We start from the raw sequence: 19,531 nt of genomic DNA on the forward strand, positions 1-19,531 counted from the left end.
CAACATTGGGAAGGTAAGGACGCTCTGCACTGAACTTGATAACAGGTACCAAATTTAGCCTTCAAAACCACAATCGATAATTCACCTGTGTTGGTATGTGTAGTAATACGTTGCTGAGGGCACTATACATCCAGATATTTCTTTCCGGTCTTCATATCTGTAAATGTTTGTAATTTTTCTAAGCACTTTAATTTTATATTATGGAACCTATACATAGGGTTCTTGACCAGGTTTTCCTTTGGCACCTAATTTATTGCCCATGTTTGGGGTCTTGGAACAATTTACGCACATGTCTGTATTTACCTCATTCTGGTCTTCAATTATATCTTTGCACGTGTTTTTGTCTTTGTCTTGTCATGTTCATTGTCTTTTACTTTGTGTGATCTTGATGCATAGCATGTATCCCTATAAATCAAACTAAACCCAATGCTGTCAAGTCAATTCGGACTTACAGTGACCCCATAAGACAGAATAAAACTGCCCCATAGACTTGCCAAGGAGCAGCTGGTGGATTTGAACTGTCAACATTTTGGCTAGCAGCCAAGCTCTTAACCACTATGCCACCAGGGCTCTGTGTATCCCTAGAGATTATCTCAAATGCAGTCTGAAACAAAATACAGTATACATTACTTACATGTAAATAACTTTTGAGATCTTATATTTTGAGTTTGAGATCCTGTCTACTATGTTTATCAGATAAGGAAGAGCTCTAAAATTCCCACTGTTATAAAAGTCTGGGGTCATTCATCAAGGTCAAGGTATGAGGGTAGATAAACAGATCTAAGATGAAAAAAAAATACATACATACATATGTATATATATATCATATTGTGGAATATAAACTTGTTCTGTAAAGTATAATAGATGCTTCAATGACTCAGAAGAATTCATGTTTTTAATAAAGTATAATAGGTGCTTCAATGGCTCACAAGAAAAAAAAATATATATATATATATATGTGAGCCAATGGTGATAGCCGTGCTCCTATAAAAAAGTTCAGTTAAGGTAAGATGGAAGCAAAACAGATGTCTGTTTGGCAACTATGATCGTCTAATCCACTCTAGGCTTGACTCACCAGCTCAATCCAATATCTGGCTGACTACACACCTAGACTTTTCTCTCTTTCTCTATGTGCTGTATCTGTGTGTGAATACAAACAAACAAATAATTAAACATCAAACAAATATCAATAGGATTAGCCTGGCATGTAGGGACAAATCTTGATAAATCCGCCTCAGTAACATTACTCGAACTACAAGGCTACGGGAGGAATACCAATTCAGCCTATTGAGGTATTGTTGTGTAAGGAGAGCTATTTTAATAAAGCTGCTCTGTCAGTTCCTATTAGTAGAGGACCAAAGCTATTGAGCTGTGGAATGCAGGCCAAAAAAGAGGATTTGGAAATGCAAATTAGAGATAAGATGGTAATAAACGTCTTTTATTCAGCAACACTTCATCTTTGATTCCAGGAGCTATTTTAACTATGACTCTTAATAATTTTGTGAAAATGGATGCATACGTACCCAAAATGGACATCTCTGGCACGGTAGCATGATAGGGTCCATTAAGAAATTCTGGTGCATTGTCGTTGATGTCTTGAACTTTGATAATAAACTCAGAAGGAGGCTCAAGAGGTTTGTTCGTCTCCCAGTCCACTGCCTGGGCTGTTAGGGTGTACTCAGCCTTTTCCTCTCGGTCAAGTCTTTTTATAGCATGGATATCTCCTGTGACATCATTTATTTGAAAGATTGTCCCAGCTCCATCGCCTGATAGGATATACTTGATTTTTTTGCTCCCAGGATCCAGGTCTGTGTGTAGCTAAAATGAAAAGTGGCATTAGTTAGCGAAGTGGCAATCTTCAAATTATTTTTTTTTAGCCACCTCCTCTTTGAATATCAAGTTGTATCTTTTTACATTAATTGTAACATCATCAGTACCTGCTAACCCAAACCAAAAGCCAATGTTCACAAAGCCAATTCCATAGGGACCCTATAGGACAGAGCAGAACTGCTCCATAGAGTTTCCAAGGAGCAGCTGGTGGATTTGAACCACAGACCTTTAGGTTCACTGTCATAGCACTTAACCACTGTGCCACCAGGGCTCCACACTTGCTGACAGTAGCTGTAAAAAAGAATCTCTGCAACTGTATGTACATCTAATCATTTTAATTTGAGAAAATATATGAAATACATCTAAATAAGTTAGAACACTTTAAAAATACTCTGACCTCTTTAGTATAAGCTGACATGTTTTTAGAGCACTAAAAAAGTCAAGGAGAGAAATACACACGCACAAATATATATTTATCTTTTTCAATTTATGGAGATATGGATTGAAAGTTATTACTACCTACCTTTTATAAATCATTATTTTTGTGCCAAAAATTATGTGAATCACTTCTCATATGATAACGACCTTCATTTTTACAAAACTTGATAAGTTAGGACGTGGCATGTGACATACAAGGAAATTGTGGTTGACAAGGTATATAATCAGCTCTCCAAGCTTCACATTTGATGGAATCAAGTGTGGTGGACCCAGAATGCAATTCAGATCTGTCTGCTAAATACAAATAAACAAAAACAATTCTAATAACCTAAACTTAGATGAAATTCTTACGTCTGTCTGTGTAGGGTTTTTGTTTTCTTTCATTCTTACAATTTTTCTGGTCCAGGAAAATTATTCCCATTTTACAGAGGAGAACACTGAGACCAGAAAAGGTGAGAACATTTTCCAGAAATGGAACCCACCTGAGACGCGACAACTTTACAATAGGAATCCAGATCCTTTTCAGGCCACGGCAACAAATATTTACAGAGGACCTAATCTGCCTGAAGCTTTTAGATAGGTGCTGGGGAAAACAGACACCAATTTCAAAGTTCTCAAGGTTGGCTCTCACGAGGGAAAACAGACTGTTCTGATATATGGTGATTCTCCTTTATACTAACGTTTAAAATAATAAAATTTAACAGGATATATATTTTTTAGTTTTCATTTTTAAAAAGGAAAAATCAAACCAAACCAAACTTGTCACTGTTGAGTCAATTCCAATGCATAGCAACCCTATAGGACAGAGTAGAACTGCCACATAGGGTTTCCAAGGAGCACCTGGTGGATTGGAACTTCTGATCTTTTGGTCAGTAGCTGAGCTCTTAACCACTGTGCCCCCAGGGCGCCTTTAAAAGAAAACTCCATTGAATTATAGGTGCAAAACACTGCTTAAGTGTGCATATTACCAGTCTAGCTCAGTTGCTTAAAGACCAATACAGTTCTAGGGATTGCACCACGAAATTTCAAATATTTTTTCCTTTAAAAAAAAAACTGTCTTGTGGAAAGACACTAAATAAATAAATAAAGTTCCCTTTGAGTAAATTCCAACTCACAGGGACGCGCCTAGAAATTCAAAAGACATTGTATTCTCTTGGGATCCCTTTTATTCAGAATAGGCTTTCTTCATCAGTTTAAACTGTATTTAGCGCTTCAATAAATAAGAAGAAGGGGTTGTAAAAAAGACACAAAATAGTACAAAGGATCCAAATGCATCCATATCACCTACTTTACTTTTGAATATTTAAAAAAGTTAATGCATACAATTACATCAATATTTGTTGAATCTCAAAATGTATCCCTTTTATTTATTGTATTAAATTTATTAACAAGAACAAATATTGAAATGTCACTTTATCTTAATGAATGTGGGATTATACTTCGTTAATATGATATTAATCCTAATTTATGATCATTTTAATTTATGTGCATTTTAACATTTCTATTAGCATTTTTATTAAAAAAATTTTTGAATATCACTCATGGAGGTTTCCATTCATACACCAGGCATTCCTGAAACATAGAAAGTATTGATATGTGTGGCTTATCCAAAACATTATTGCTAATTAAAAATAAGCCATTCAAATTGATTTTATTATTATTTATGTAATAACTTATTTGTTTATATTTTTCTTAAATTTTATAACAGCTTCTGTATTTCCCGATTAGTAAATTATGTTATGATCTTAACTTAAATCTTGATGGGCCCTTGTTTTTAAAAAATACTTGAAGCAGAGGAAGAAAAAAGCATAGGTTTTGAAATAGTCAAAAACAAAGCTAAGAGTCATGTCTTTCTAATTACGTGAGTTGAGGAAATTACACGTTTTTTCGAGCCTCAAGTATTTTGTCCATAATATGGGGATAAAATATCTGTCCTTTAGGGTTGATTTTAGAATATTTGAAAAATATTTAAAAAAGGAAATGGCCATATTAAGTGTGAGATAACTAAAAATATTTTATTTTGTGTCATATTCAACCGTATCTATCCATTTGAAAACACTGTGATAATCCCAGTTTCAATCTCAATGAAAACAAGTTTTCAAGTCTCCATTCAAAGATAGCTTTTATACATATTGTTATTATTGTTTTCTGCTCTTAAGTGGGCCCCTGACTCACGGTGATGCAGTGTGCAGCGGGAGGAAATGCTTCCCAGTCCTGCACCAGCCGCACAATCAGTTACATTGTGATCTGTAGGGTTTTCACTGACTGATTTTCAGAAATAGATTGCCAGGCCTTTCCTCCTAATGCATGTAAGTCTGGAAGCTCTGCTGAAACCTGTTCAGCATCATAGCAGCACGCCAGCCTCCAGTGACAGAAGAAGTGTGGCAGCTATGCATGAGCTACGTTGGCCAGGAACGGAATCCAAGTCTCTTGAATGGGAGGTGAGAATTCTATAACTGAACCACCATTTTCCCCTCTTTTTACACACATGGCACTCTGAAAAAATGAAAACAACTTAGTAAACACAATATGCCCTTACACATTTTCTAGAAATTCATTTTAGTCAACCCTACAAAGGCCAACCTGATAAACTCAAAACACAAACTATTGTGTTTCTATTGTTGTTATTTCATCCTATTAATTACATACTACACATTCCCACACACACACTTCCACATGGCTTGTGCTAGTAAGCAACCTGACATTATAAAGAGAAGACATGTGGTTGTGTAAGAACGGAAAGTTAAAGATAGCAAATAAATCCCCATTTTTGGATCCCAGAAGGATTCTGGGTGCATAGTTATCAGCTGCTGCTTTCCTGTTGGTCTTCACATAAGTCTACCAGAACCTGCTCACTTAACTGCAACAACACGGCCCCTGTCAGTTTATCCCATGCAGAGGCCTCTGTGTGGGGTTATGGAGCTAAAGATACTCTCCCAAATGCACTGGATGTTCACACATTGTGCATCCTCTGGATGTGTGAGAACGATCTCTCCCAAAGGCTGCTTCTGTGTGTTAATTAAATCAGCAAAAGAGCCACGTGCAAATTGGCCTGAGATGGTGAGACCCCTTGGCCTGGCTGAGGTTCAAAAAAGCTCGTCCTTTCATTTAACAAAAGTGTGCAGAGCAACACAAGCTCTTCGGTGCGCTGTCCCAGGTGCTGAAGATCAAGTAGTGAACAACCCAGACGTGCCCTCTACCTTCAAGGACCTCATAGTTTAGTGGGAGATAAACACAAGTAAACAAAAAAAATTAGGGGAAGTATATTTTATAGTTATTGCTACTATTATATTTATTGGCTACCTACTTTCTGGTGAACACTTATTGTGTATAAACCTAATGTAATTCTTACAAGCTAGGGATCGTTTCACCATTTTACCAATGAGAAGATCAAGGTTCAGAAATTTTTAGAGAATCTGTCCAGAGAATTACAGGAAGTCAGGACTTCAAATTAATTCAGGTTCGTAAGTAGGTTGCTAGGACAGTGAAGGGGCTGGAAAAAGAAAGAGCAACAGGAAATGAGAAGGCAGAAAGGAATAGAAGCTGTTTGAATGGACACAGGAAATCCACAGTGGAAATGAGGAATGCACAGTCACATTATACAGATAGCAAGTAGGGTCACATAACAATGTGTGTATGAACTTTTTATGAGAAACTAACTTGAGCTGTAATCTTTCACCTAAAGCACAATAAAAAAAAAAAAGGAAACAAAGAAAGAGCAAGAGGGACATATGAATTCTTTGCATGTTTTTGAACTCCTCCTCACAAGGACCAGGTGTTAGACTTAAAATACCCTTATTTTGAATTTGTAGTTCATCCTTCTTGTGCAGTACAGAACATCCCACAAAGGATGTTAACCAAACATGGAATAGCCTATTTCAATAAAGAGAGCTCCACCATTGTATTCAAGCAGAACTACACAATCACTTGGTCTTGATGCTTAGAGCTAAATCAAACATGGAAAAGTGGTGGTAGATGGGATGGGAGGAAAAAAGAGTATCCTGCCGGACTATATAATTTTTAAGATGCCTTATATGCTGAAATGTTATGTTACTACCATAAATCAAAATCGAATCCAAATACAGTTACCTTTTATCCAGTTGCTCCATCCTTAACAAGCTGCAGAAACAAATTATATCATAAAACTAAAACTATGTAATTGACTACATCTGTGGAAAGAGACGATGGAAAAGCTCAATATCATCAGTCAGAACAAGGCCAGGGGCCGACTGTGGCACAGACCGTCAATTGCTCATATGCAAGTTCAAGCTGAAACTGAAGAAAATCAGAGCAAGTCCACGAGAGCCAAAATATGATGTTGAGTACATCCCACCTGAATTTAGAGACCATCTGAAACACAGATTTGACACACTGAACACTAGTGACCAAAGACCAGATGAATTGTAGAATGACATCAAGGAGATCATACATGAAGAAAGCAAGAGGTCATTGAAAAGACAGGAAAGAAAGAAAAGACCAAGATGGATGTCAGAGGAGACTCTGAAACTTGTTCTCGAACGTCGAGCAGCTAAAGCAAAAGGAAGAATTGATGAAGTAAAAGAACTGAACAGAAGATTTCAAAGGGCATCTCAAGAAGACAAAGTAAAGTATTATAGTGACATGTGCAAAGAGCTGGAGATGGAAAACCAAAAGGGAAGAACACGCTCAGCATTTCTCAAGCTGAAAGAACTGAAGAAAAAATTCAAGCTTCAATTTGCAATAGTGAAGGATTCTATCAGGAAAATATTAAACGAGGCAGGAAGCATCAAAAGAAGATCGAAGGAATATACAGAGTCATTATACCAAAAGGAATTCGTCGATGTTCAACCATTTCAAGAGGTGGCATACGATCAGGAACCAATGGTGCTGAAGGAAGAAGTCCAAGCTGCTCTGGAGGCATTGGTGAAAAACAAGGCTCCAGGAATTGATGGAATATCAGGTGAGATATTTCAACAAACAGATGCAGCGTTGGAGGTGCTCACTCGTCTATGCCAAGAAATATCGAAGACAGCTTCCTGGCCAACTGACTGGAAGAGATCCATATTTATGCCTATTCCCAAGAAAGGTGATCCAACTGAATGTGGAAATTACAGGACAGTATCATTAATATCACATGCAAACAAAGTTTTGCTGAAGATCATTCAAAAATGGCTGCAGCAGTATATCAACACGGGACTGCCAGGAATCCAGGCTGGTTTCAGAAGAGGATGTGGAACCAGGGATATCATTGCTGATGTCAGATGGGTCCTGGCTGAAAGCAAAGAATACCAGAAGGATGTTTACCTGTGTTTTATTGACTGTGCAAAGGCATTCGACTATGTGGATCATAACAAATTATGGATAACATTGCAAAGAGTGGGAATTCCAGAACACTTAGTTGTGCTCATGAGAAACCTTTACATAGATCAAGAGGCAGTTGCTCAGACAGAACAAGGGGATACTGATTGATTTAAAGTCAGGAAAGGTGTGCGTCAGAGTTGTATTCTTTCACTATACCTATTCAATCTGTATGCTGAGCAAATAATCCGAGAAGCTGGACTATATGAAGAAGAACAAGGCATCAGGATCGGAGGAAGACTCATTAACAACCTGCGTTATGCAGATGACACAACCTTGCTTGCTGAACGTGAAGAAGACTTGAAGCACTTACTAATGAAGATCAAAGACCACAGCTTTCATTATGGATTGCACCTCAACATAAAGAAAACAAAAATCCTCACAACTGGACCAATGAGCAACATCATGATAAACGGAGAAAAGATGGAAGTTGTCAAGGATTTCATTTTACTTGGATCCACAATCAACAGCCATGGAAGCACCAGTCAAGAAATCAAAAGACACATTACACTGGGTAAATCTGCTGTAAAGGACCTTTTTAAAGTGCTGAAGAGCAAATATGTTACTTTGAAGACTAAGATGCGCCTGACCCAATCCATGGTATGTTCAATTGCATCATATGCACGCGAAAGCTGGACAATGAATAAGGAAGACCAAAGAAGAATTGACGCCTCTGAATTGTGGTATTGGTGAAGAATATTGAATATACCATGGACTGCCAAAAGAACAAACAAATCTGTCTTAGAAGAAGTACAACCAGCATGTTCCTTAGAAGCAAGGATGGTGAGACTGCATCTTACATACTTTGGACAGGTTGTCAGGAGGGATCAGTCCCTGGAGAAGGACATCATGGTTGGCAGAGTATAGGGTCAGTGGAAAAGAGGAAGACCATCAATGAGGTGGATTGACACAGTGGCTGCAACAACGAGCTCAAGCATAACAACGATTGTAAGGATGGCTCAAGACCTGGCAGTGTTTCGTTCTGTTGTGCATAGGGTTGCTGTGAGTCAAAATCGACTTGACGGCACCTAACAACACCACCACCACCATGTAATTGGCATAAAATCATTACAAATTTTTAATAAGATCATGTTGGATATATACAATTACTCTCGTGATCACACACTCTAAGGAAACAATATGCAATGAAATAATGACAGTACTCATAGTAATTATCACATGAATCAAGTTATTCTTAAATTTATCCTAAGGGGTGAAAGGCTAAAGAACAATCCGTGATTAAATGAATATAACACAGCATGTTACACTGGAAATTATTTCTGCATTGCAGAAAAAAAAAAAACTGTCTAGTGTTTTACAGCAAGCAAGTTTGTATCATCCTAATATCTCAGAAATGTGTTTATTGCATTCTGTGTCAGCTGCTGGTAAGAATATTGAACAGCTTGACCTGACTATGGGGACTGTTGCCCAGAGAAATACAGTATTACAAGCAAGTCCAAATAAACTGCTGTTTTTGGCTATAGGGATCTAAAAATGCAATCAGGAAAAGGAATGCATTGTTTGCATTGTTGAGCTTCTCTTTTGAATGGCAAGTTACACAGGGGCAGGGCATCGATGTATATTATTCATCATTGTATCTCCAATGGCAAGCATGGAACTTGGCACGTAGTAAATGCTCAGTAAAGTCTAGTATATATTTGTCTGCATAGGACGTATCTTATTGGACATCTTTGTCTAGTCAATAACATACTGAGCGAGTCCTTTTACTTGCCTTACTCAGACACATGCAGTGCTGGTATGAGTCGGAATCAACTTGATGGCAATGGGTTTGTTCTTTTTTTTTTCATATTTGACTAAAAATTGACTTTTATTCCCTCTCCTGAAGTATACTACCATGAATTAGCAATAAAAAAACTGTACTCTTTATCTTTACTGTATTCATTATTAAATAATATTCAAGAGAGGTATCAAGTTTATTTCCAATGGGTGGGAAGGGAAAGTTAACTGGGAAATATTCTTCTAAAGAGTGAAATTTTAATTATGTATTGGACACAATATTTCAGACTCTTCCAGTTCTCAGCTACGATCAACCTGAAAGTCTTTCTTCCTCTTGTTTGGACTCTGCTTCTTGCCCATGTTTGGACACATTTGTGGGGAGCTGACTGTGGCTCCAGCAGTGTACTATTAAGCACTGTACTCACGTTATTTCATTTAGTACTCACAGTAACCTCATGAAGTCACTACAACAATTATTCTCATTTCATGGATGAAGAGCTCAAGTTCAGGAAATGTATTCACTTTCTCAAGCCCACAGACTTAATAAAGGATAGAACCATGTGTAACCCAGTGAGTCAGGTTACAGAGCATACACATTTAATCGTAATTCTAATAAGGGGCTCTCATTAAAGCATAACTAGTTAGTCTAGAAACTTCCTATTTCTCTGGATGAGGAAGAGACAAAAGAGAGAAGTCTTCCTAGTTTGCCCACTAATGGAAATGGAGATTTAATATGTACCTACAGAAGCCATGTATATAAAGCTATACGGTCCAGGCATAATGTGGGAACCAATTTATTCTGCAAAAGTCTCGAATAGAATAGAAACAGAAAGACAGTATGCTCAGCTAATAGGAATGCAAAGGGAGAACACTGACAAAAAGAGGTAGGCAGCCTATTTTCTAAGAGACTTCCCAAGCCAACTTTCCCGGCCTTGGTGAATTCGCCGCCATCTTCAGTCTGGACCACAGCTTTACAGGCTGGGAAAGATGATGTGTCAGCGTTATGGCGAGTCCATTGCTCTTCACCAGACTCCAGTAAAGGCAATTCACAAGGCTCACTTTTCTTAAAAAAGACAATGTATTGATGAAAAAGAGAATTTCCAGGAGTAACAAATAAATATTATGAAATAATAAAAAATAAATATATAAGCAAAATATCTGTTTATATAAAGACCTACATACAAGTGAGGCCAAATCATCCTTGTTAATAGGATTCAGGGAAAGGGAGTTGGATGGATTAATTCTGTAATGATGCCAGTGAAAAATAGCTTAAATATGCCTATTTCACAAGAACAGTCTTTAAAATGCTCAGGCAATGCTCAGATTGTGTACTCTCAAATTTTCGCTGTCACTTTAAGTACTAGGTCATTCCAATACTTCATCAAGTGATCATAGAAAAAAAAAATAAAGAGCACAAGCACACACTGCTGGGCCCATCTTTTCTTATGCACACTGATAAAAGACTGGTTAATATATGTCTTAAAGGCCTAGAAGAAAATCTGTTTCTCTAAGGCAACCAAATATTTATAGAGTAAACCAAAAACCAAACCTGTTGCTGTCATGTTGATTCCAACTCATAGCGACCCTATAGAACAGAGAAGAACTGCCCTCATAGAGTTTCCAAGGAGTGCCTGGTGGATTCAAACTGTCAACCTTTTGATTAGCAGCTCTAGCACTTAACTACTATGCCACCAGGGCTTCCATTTATAGAGTAAACGTAGTAACTTATAAATCTTTGTATTGCATTAGGGAAATCTGTTGCAAAAGACCTTGTTAAAGTGTTAAAAGGGAAAGATGTCACTTTGAGGACTCAGGTGCTCCATACCCAAGCCATGGTATTTTTTAATTACCTTATATGCATAAAAAAAAATTTTTTTTTATATGCATGTGAAAGCTGGACAATGAATCAGGAAGACTGAAGCAGAATTGATACCTATGAATTATGGTGTTGATGAAGAATATTGAATATAATATGAGCTGCCAGAAGAACAAATAAATCTGTCTTGGAAGAAGTATACCCAGAGTGATCCTCTGAAGCAAAGATGGTGGGACTTAGTCCCACATACTCTGGACATGTTATCAGGAGGGGCCAGACCCTGGAGGACATTATGCTTGGTAAAGAGTCAGCAAAAAAGAGGAAGACCTTCAATGAGATGGATTGACACAGCAGATGCAACAATGGGCTCAAGCATAACAACAACTGTGAGGATGGCAAGGACAGGGCAGTGTTTCATTTTGTTGTACATAGAATCACTATGAGTCCCAGAATCGACTCAAGGGCACCTAACAACAACAACCTGATAAGAAATAGAGCTAGATTGGAACAAATTCTAAGACACTGAGAATTTATTTTTACATTTTAATCATCATAAAAAAACCCTAAGAGGTAGGAACTGTTATTAAAACATTTTACAAATAAGGACTATGAGGCTAAGGAAATAGATAATGAAATGAAAATGTATACGGAGAGGAATTCTTGTGGAGTTTTACCTCAAAAATTGTTACAATGATGGGTTTTACCAAACTAGAAATAAGGAGTCCAGGTGGCACAAACAGTTAAGGGCTCAGCTGCTAACCGAAAGGTTAGCAGTTTGAACCCATCCAGTTGCTCCATGGGAGAAAGACTCAGTGATCTGCTTCCTTAAAGATTAAAGCCTAGGAAACCCTGCGGGGCAGTTCTATTCTGTCACATTGGGTTGTTATGAGTAGAAAAGGACTTGACAGCACCTAACAGCAGATAGCAACAACAAAAACAAGACTGCATTCTAAGAAACACTCAGTAACACATGCTAGGTCAGAATACAACACACAACATTGATCTGTAATAAAAGTAAGCATGAAACCTTCTGAGTTAAACGATCAGTGTACAAATCTGGGCTTACTCAATTTTGGCGAGTAATTTAATCATATGTTATGCTGTTGTTAGGTGCTATTGAGTCGGTTCCAACTCATAGCGACCCTATGCACAACAGAACGAAACACTGGCCAGTCCTGGGCCACCCTCATTACTGATACTATGCTTGAGCCCACTGTTGTAGCCACTGTGTCAGTCAATCTCACTGAAGGCCCTACTCTTTTTTGTTGACCCTCTACTTTACCAAGCTTAATATCCTTCTCCAGGGACTGATCCCTCCTGATAATAAGTCCAAAGTATATGAGAGGTAATCTCACCATCCTTACTTCTAAGGAGCATTCCGGTTGTACTTCTTCCAAGTCAGAGTTTTTTCATTCTGTTGGCAGTCCATGGTATATTCAATGTTCTTCACCAACACCACAGTTCAAAGGCATCAATTCTTCTTTGGTCTTCTTTATTCATAGTCCAGCTTTCACATGTATATGAGACTACTGAAAACACCATGGCGTGGGTCAGGTGACGTCTTTGCTTTTCAACACTTTAAAGAGTTCTTTTGCAGCACATTTTCCCAATGCAATGCATATTTTGATTTCTCGACTGCTACTTCCATGGATGTTGATTGTGAATCCAAGTAAAATGAACTCCTTGACAACCTCAATCTTTTCTCTGTTAATCATGATGTTGCTTATTGGTCCAGTTGTGAGGATTTTTGTTTTCTTTATGTGGAGACGTAATCCATACTGAAGGCTGTGGTCTGTGATCTTCATCAGTAAGTGCTTCAAGTCCTTTTCGCTTTCAGCAAGCAAGGTTATGTCATCTGCATAACACAGGTTGTTAATGAGTCTTCCTCTAATCTTGATGCCCCATTCTTCTTGATATGGTACAGCTTCTCAGGTTATTTACTCAGCATACAGATCGAATAGGTGTGGTGAAAGGATACAACCCTGATGCACACCTTTCCTGGCTTTAAATCATATACTTCACAATTAATCACTTAATAAGTAATGATAACAAATGTTGCTGGACATTTTTATTTTTTTTTATTACTGAATACCTGGAAGCCTAGAAATTGGAACTTTATCAGTGTGGGTGGGGTTAGTGAATAGATGTCTGAATGGGCAAGAGTGTGGATGAATAGTCATAGTGAACCAATTGCTGGATAGAAATATAAGTGAGTGGATCAATGTGGATGGATGAATGGATGAATAGCTTGGTTGATAAGAGAATTAGGAGGAAGAGAGTGGGTGGATATGTGGTTTTACTAGAGAATGCATGGATGGAGTAAAAAGAAGAAGGGATGGTTGACTAAATAAGATTCTAAGGCACTCTCTCATTTAAGTTCCATTATACACTAAATGCTGTGAGTCAGTGGGTGAGTGAAGAGATGGCTATATGGATGAGTGGTTAGGCTGGAAAGACGACAAAGTTTCTCGCCAAAAGATCAATTTAGGGGAAATCGTAACTAATTATTCTGGCTCAGAGCACTTCTCCCCAACTTACACGAAAGCAGACCCAGTCCTTGGCAGTTCTGCTGTAAATTATAACAGAAACTTCTATGATGTTCTTTCGTGTATAGTTAATTTTCAATAAAACAACTTCTCTTTATAAACTCCCTCAAAACATCTATAAATATCCCAGGAGAAAGGGTGGGGGTTTGGGACAAATAAACATCCAATACAGTAGTAGACAATGAACTGAAAAGAAACAGAAATAGAACTGAAAAGAGATACCCAGAATTATCAAACAAGAGAAATGGATTTTAACAGATATGAATATTTTAAACACATATTAATGATATTTTCTAAAGGGCAGGTCACAGTAGAGCACTCAGTTGTGCTGTGGAGAAAGAGAAGGGAAAAATGCTCAGAGTATGTTGTGCTAATGTTCTTTATGTTTCAAAAGAACTTGATTAGCCAGAGTACTAAAAAGTGTTGAAAATACAAGATATATTTCTGACATGGTAATTACAATTACCAAAAAAATCAACAGGTCTGTCTTGAAGAAGCACAGCCAGAATGCTCCTTAGAAGCAAAGATGGCGAGACTTCGTCTCATGTTCTTTGGACATGTTATCAGGAGGAACCAGTCCCTGGAGAAGGACATCATGCTGGGTAAAGTAGAGGGTCAGCGAAAGAGAGGAAGACCTTTCACGAGATGGATTTTAAACACATATTCTCTTGACTCCGAAATTCTGTATTTATACAGCTACTGTGGGACAATCAAAATGTTGTATACTTAGAAGAACACTGCAATTGAAGTAAAAAATAAATATGTAAAACCAAGTTTTGTTGTAGTTGTTGTTAGTTGCTGTTGAGTCCATTCTGATTCATGGCAAACTCGTGTGCAGAGTAGAAATGCTGCATAAGGTTTTCAAAGCTGTGACCTTTTGAAAGTAGATTATCAGGCCTGTCTTTCAAGGTACCTCTATGTAGGCTCAAACCACCAACCTAGTATGGGCCATATAGAAGGAGCGTGAACATGGGGAAATCACATTTTTCCTATGGTCAAAACTCTAATAACAACTTTGCTGTGTTACCCACTTCCACACCTTGAGGATATACTTAGGAGCATTGCAAAGTGTCTCCTTTAAAGTACTGTAAAAATATAGATGGTCATGCCCAAAACTCAGATTTAACACAAATAATCACATTCTCAAGTTTTAGACATGTCTACTTAACGGGTGGATGAAAGTATAGATGGCTGGTCTGATGGATGAATGGGTAAACGGGTTGATAAGAGAATTCTGAGGAGGAGGATTGGTGGGTAGATGGTTTTATTGAAGAATAGATGCAAGGATGGCTGACTGAATAGATTCTTAAGCATCCTTCCATTTAGATAAGTGAAAATCCAAAGACCTGAGTTTGAATCACACCAATAACTAGTAGCCATGATCTTGGACAAATCACTTAAATTTCCCTATTTTAGTTTCCTCTTCCTAAAAAAACACCTGTTATTAGGTGTCATCAAGTCAGTTCCAACACATAGTGACCCAACGCACAAAAGAATGAAACAATGCCTGTTCCTATGTCATCCTCACAATCATTTTTATGCCTGAGCCCATTGTTGCAGACACTGTGTGAATCCATCTTGTGAAAGGTCTTGCTCTCTTTCACTGACCCTCTACTTTACCCAGCATGATGTCCTCCTTCTCCAGGGACTGACTCCTTCTGATAACATGTCCAAAGAACATGAGATAAAGTCTCTCCATCCTTGCTTCTAAGGAGCATTCTGGCTGTGCTTCTTCAAGACAGACCTGTTGCTTCTTTTGGCAGTCCATGATATATTCAACACTACTATCATCAAAATACAAAACAAAACAAAATTCTATTGGATTTTTGTGAGACTAGCTGGTATGCGAAAGCTTTATTTATTTTTTTCCTCCTCTCCCAAGTATCATCATCCCTATAGTGAAGACTTGGGAATAGAGCCTAGCATACCATCAAATAATTAGGAGTAGATGTCAACAATAGAGCCTGCAACACTGTAAATTTCTGTAGTTCTGTTTCCCCACCCACACCTCCACCCCACCAATAGAACCTAGAAGTTGGCTTAAAAAATAAACAGCAAAAAAGACTCCTGAAAACTCAGGCTCCCCTTCGTTTTTGCACTACAAATAGATATGGTGGAAATATGTAAATATCCTGAATTAATAACAACAATGTTAATCCTTTCTGAAATAGTAAATAAACCAATTGTAAGATATTTTTGTCTATTTCTATCAGAAACAAAAACATTCTTCCTAAGTCTTCCAAAACCGTCCTAGTTAATGTTTCATGAGTGCAGCCTGAAATGATAGTACTGATAGGTTATGATTCTATGTGTGGGAGGCAGAATAATGGTCCCCCCAAGACACCTATGTCCTAACTCCCAAAACTTGTGAAAACATCACCTTACCTGGCAAAAAAAAAAAAAAAAAAAAGAGTTTGCAGATGTGGTTAAGGATCTTGAGATGGGGAAATTATTCTGGATCATATGGGTTGGTCCTATCTAATCATATGGGTCCCAGTGAAGAAACTTTCCTGGCTGTAGTCAGTGGGAGATGTAACTAAAAAGTAAGAATCAAAGAGATGCAACATCACTGGCATGGAAGATGGAGGCAGGGGACCACTAGCCAAAGAATATGGCCAGCCTCTAAAAGATGAAAGGCATGGAAACGGATTCTTCCTTTGAGCCTCCAGAATTAACACAGCCCAGTCAAGCACCTTGATCTTAGCCTAGAGAGACCCGCCATTGGACTTCTGACCTATAAAAACCAAATAGAACTGTAATAAAATAATATATTCACAATAAGTTGTTACAGTGTCAATAAGAAAAGGAATACCCATGTTAGACCAATGCAGTAATAAAATTGTTGAGATGTTGATACTAGCTAGTGAACTTGAGTAAACCTGTGTTCCTTATAATTATAAATTATGATTAAATTATAAAAATGAGGGAAGGGTTACTAAATAACTCTTCAGATATGTTCTAGCTCAAACAGCCTGTGAATATTTAGCAAGATCTTCTGTGTTTCTATAGACATTTTACATTTTCTGTATACTACCATTCTTGCTACTTCAGAAAATATACTGTTACCAGCAAGCTACCCAGACTCATGAGATAACCTATTCATTCAAGTGATCAGCCATTTCTTCAAGAACATTAATTCAGAGCATCCTTATATCATGTGTGTGTGTATATATATAATATCCATTTTCTATTATTTCATTTAACCATCACAACAATCTTTTGAGACATATACTAGTTTTTTTTTTTTTTATTTTATAGGTTAAGGAAACTGAAGATTAGAAACTTTAAGCAACTGTTGAATATTACAACTAGGAAATGATGGGGAAAGGATTCAAATTCAAGTTTGTTTCTCAGTCCCATGCTTTTTTTTTTTTTTTACTTCTTAATAGGGTATATTTTGGGGGCAGTTTTAGGTTTGCAGAAAGTACAGAGAGTTCCCATATGAGTCTTCATCCCTCAGCACACCTTCTGCCCTATTATTAACATCTTGCATTTGTTACAATTGATGAACCAATGTTAGTACATTACCATTAAATCCACAGTTCACATTGGGGTTCATGATTTGTGTTGTACAGTTCAATGGGTTTTGACAAGTGCATAATGTCATATCATGTGTCCAACATTACAGTATCATACAGAATAGTTTCAGTGCCCTAAAAATTCCTTGTGCTTCATTTATTCACCCTTATCCCTGACCGCCTGGAAAACACTGATCATTTTACTGTCTCTATAGCTTTGCCTTTCCAGAATATCACATAGCTGGAATTATACAGTGTGTGGCTTTTCCAGACTGGCTTCTTTCACTTAGCAATATGCATTAACGTTTCCTCCATGTCTTTTCATAGCTTGATAACTTGTTTATTTTGAGCACTGATTAATATTCCATTGTATGGATATACCACAGTTCGTTTATCCATCCACCTTTTGAAGGACGTCTAGTTACGTCCAATTTTTGACCACTATGAATGGCATTGCTATAAGCATTTGTTTGCAGGTTTTTACGTAGATATTCATTTCAACTTATTTGGGAAAATACATAGGAGTGTGATTGCTCGATCTTATGGTAAACATATGTTTAGCTTTGTAAGAAACTACCAGACTGTTCTCCAAAGTAGCCGTGCCATTTTGCATTCCCACCAACAATGAATGAGAGTTCCCGTTGTTCCACATCCTTGCCAGCCTTTGGTGGGGTCCTTGTTTTGGATTTTAGCAATTCTAATAGGTGTGTCCTCGTGCTCTTTCTGTTGTTTTATTGTTGTTTTCCAGAACCAAGAATGGGGAAGAATAAAAAACATAGCACATGGAACCAAATATTTCATTGTTGACAAAACTATCACAAGTTCAGTGTTTTTGTTTAAACATAAATTTCAAGTACTCCCTGTTGTTCTGTAGGAGTCTTACAAAAATTCAAGTCAAGATAAGAGTCACCCTCACTGTGGCACAGAGGGGAAACAGAGTCCCAGATACAATAACCTCGGGAAATCCCTAATATCCAATTAACACTTCAGAGTCCAGGGTTCCCACCCTCCCCAGCAGAGAGGAAGCATGCCCTGGAGAAAGAAGAGAAGGTTTCCTTGCAAGCAGAGCAGACCTTTGGAAAATTTAGCAAGCCTAGGAGGTGGAGATAGGAGGGTAGGTTTAGAGAGTAGCAGATAACGATGACAAGCTAGAGAATTATTAGATATACTTTGCAAATCAGAAGCTATCAATGGAAAATATCTATTCAAATGATCATGTATTCATATTTATCCTGCAAAAACAAACAAACAAAAAACATAAACTAATCCAACCTTCCTTTCAACACTCAACAACACCAGTAATGTAGCAACACTGATTAGCTTTTCTAACAGATACTCAATACGTACTTTTGGATATAGGAAAACATTCTACTCCACCTCAGCTCCTTCTCCCAGAGTTTCCATTTCTTTGTGGTAGGAAAATATAGTGAATATGTGCATCAACAGTTTCTTCACACACTCTGATCACAAGAAAAGTATTAGCTGGTCTGGTGGTCTGTGAGGCCACTACTAGACAGGTTGGATGGCCCCTTTAACCTCTTTCCTATTAATTAGACATGCTAGTTTTATTAGAAATGAAAAGTTCAGAGATCTACTAGACCCAGAAAGTAACAAATACAGAATGGAAGATGAATGAAAGTGAAAAAAGAGATTGCACGGGGAGGAGTTAGAAAAGAAGATTTGATTTTTGTATATTATTTATTAAATTTTGGTGTGTTTGAGGAGAGAGAAGAAATTTGGAGCACTTATCAAGAGTGGGACAGATTGTCAGAGATACAAGAGGTGAACCTAGTTTTTAAGAGGTTTGTTTGAACAGAATAACTATAGACAACTTTGGCATAGTATGGAGTGAATGCATTAAAGAAATAAGTTGTTTTTCAGTTATTTTTGGATGAGAGACTGAGGGTTCTTTGAAAGTGACCCTGTAATGACACAAAAGTTTGATACAGCTCAGCATTATAAAACATACTCACGTGTGTGAGTGTGTGTGTTTGTGTGTGTGTGTGTGTGTTTAAGTAACCTGGCAAGTTGGGAAGAATAGGGAGAGAGAGGATGGAATGCTGTTGAGGACTTTGTGGCTGAGTTTAGTCACCTGTAGTTAAGTAAAAAGGAGAAAGAAAAGAAAAAAAAAGTCAGCCTTTGTCTCCATGGCACTAAGAGATTGTGGCAGAAAGTAGATCTACCAGATTGGTAAAAATGTCATTTCCACATCTCCATTAGAGCCACCTCACTCAGGACATTGGATCTAAGCAATGGAATAAACAGGACACCTAAAAGGAAAGTTCTCAAAGTATGGTCAACAGACCTGT

General features: G+C 37.6%; 1 protein-coding gene across 7 annotated transcripts in view; it reads right to left on the reverse strand.

Annotated features, from left to right (window-relative positions):
- Positions 1–19,531, reverse strand: part of CDH8 (cadherin 8) — a 420,824-nt gene that overhangs the window by 265,787 nt on the left and 135,506 nt on the right. For all 7 annotated transcript variants that reach the window (XM_049864203.1, XM_049864204.1, XM_049864205.1 and 4 more), the window contains exon 3: positions 1,524–1,818. In XM_049864203.1, the coding sequence (XP_049720160.1) occupies positions 1,524–1,818 (295 nt within the window). The remainder of the gene's footprint in view (positions 1–1,523; positions 1,819–19,531) is intronic.

This window comes from Elephas maximus, chromosome 21 (genome assembly GCF_024166365.1).
Source record: "Elephas maximus indicus isolate mEleMax1 chromosome 21, mEleMax1 primary haplotype, whole genome shotgun sequence".
Lineage (NCBI taxonomy): Eukaryota > Metazoa > Chordata > Mammalia > Proboscidea > Elephantidae > Elephas > Elephas maximus.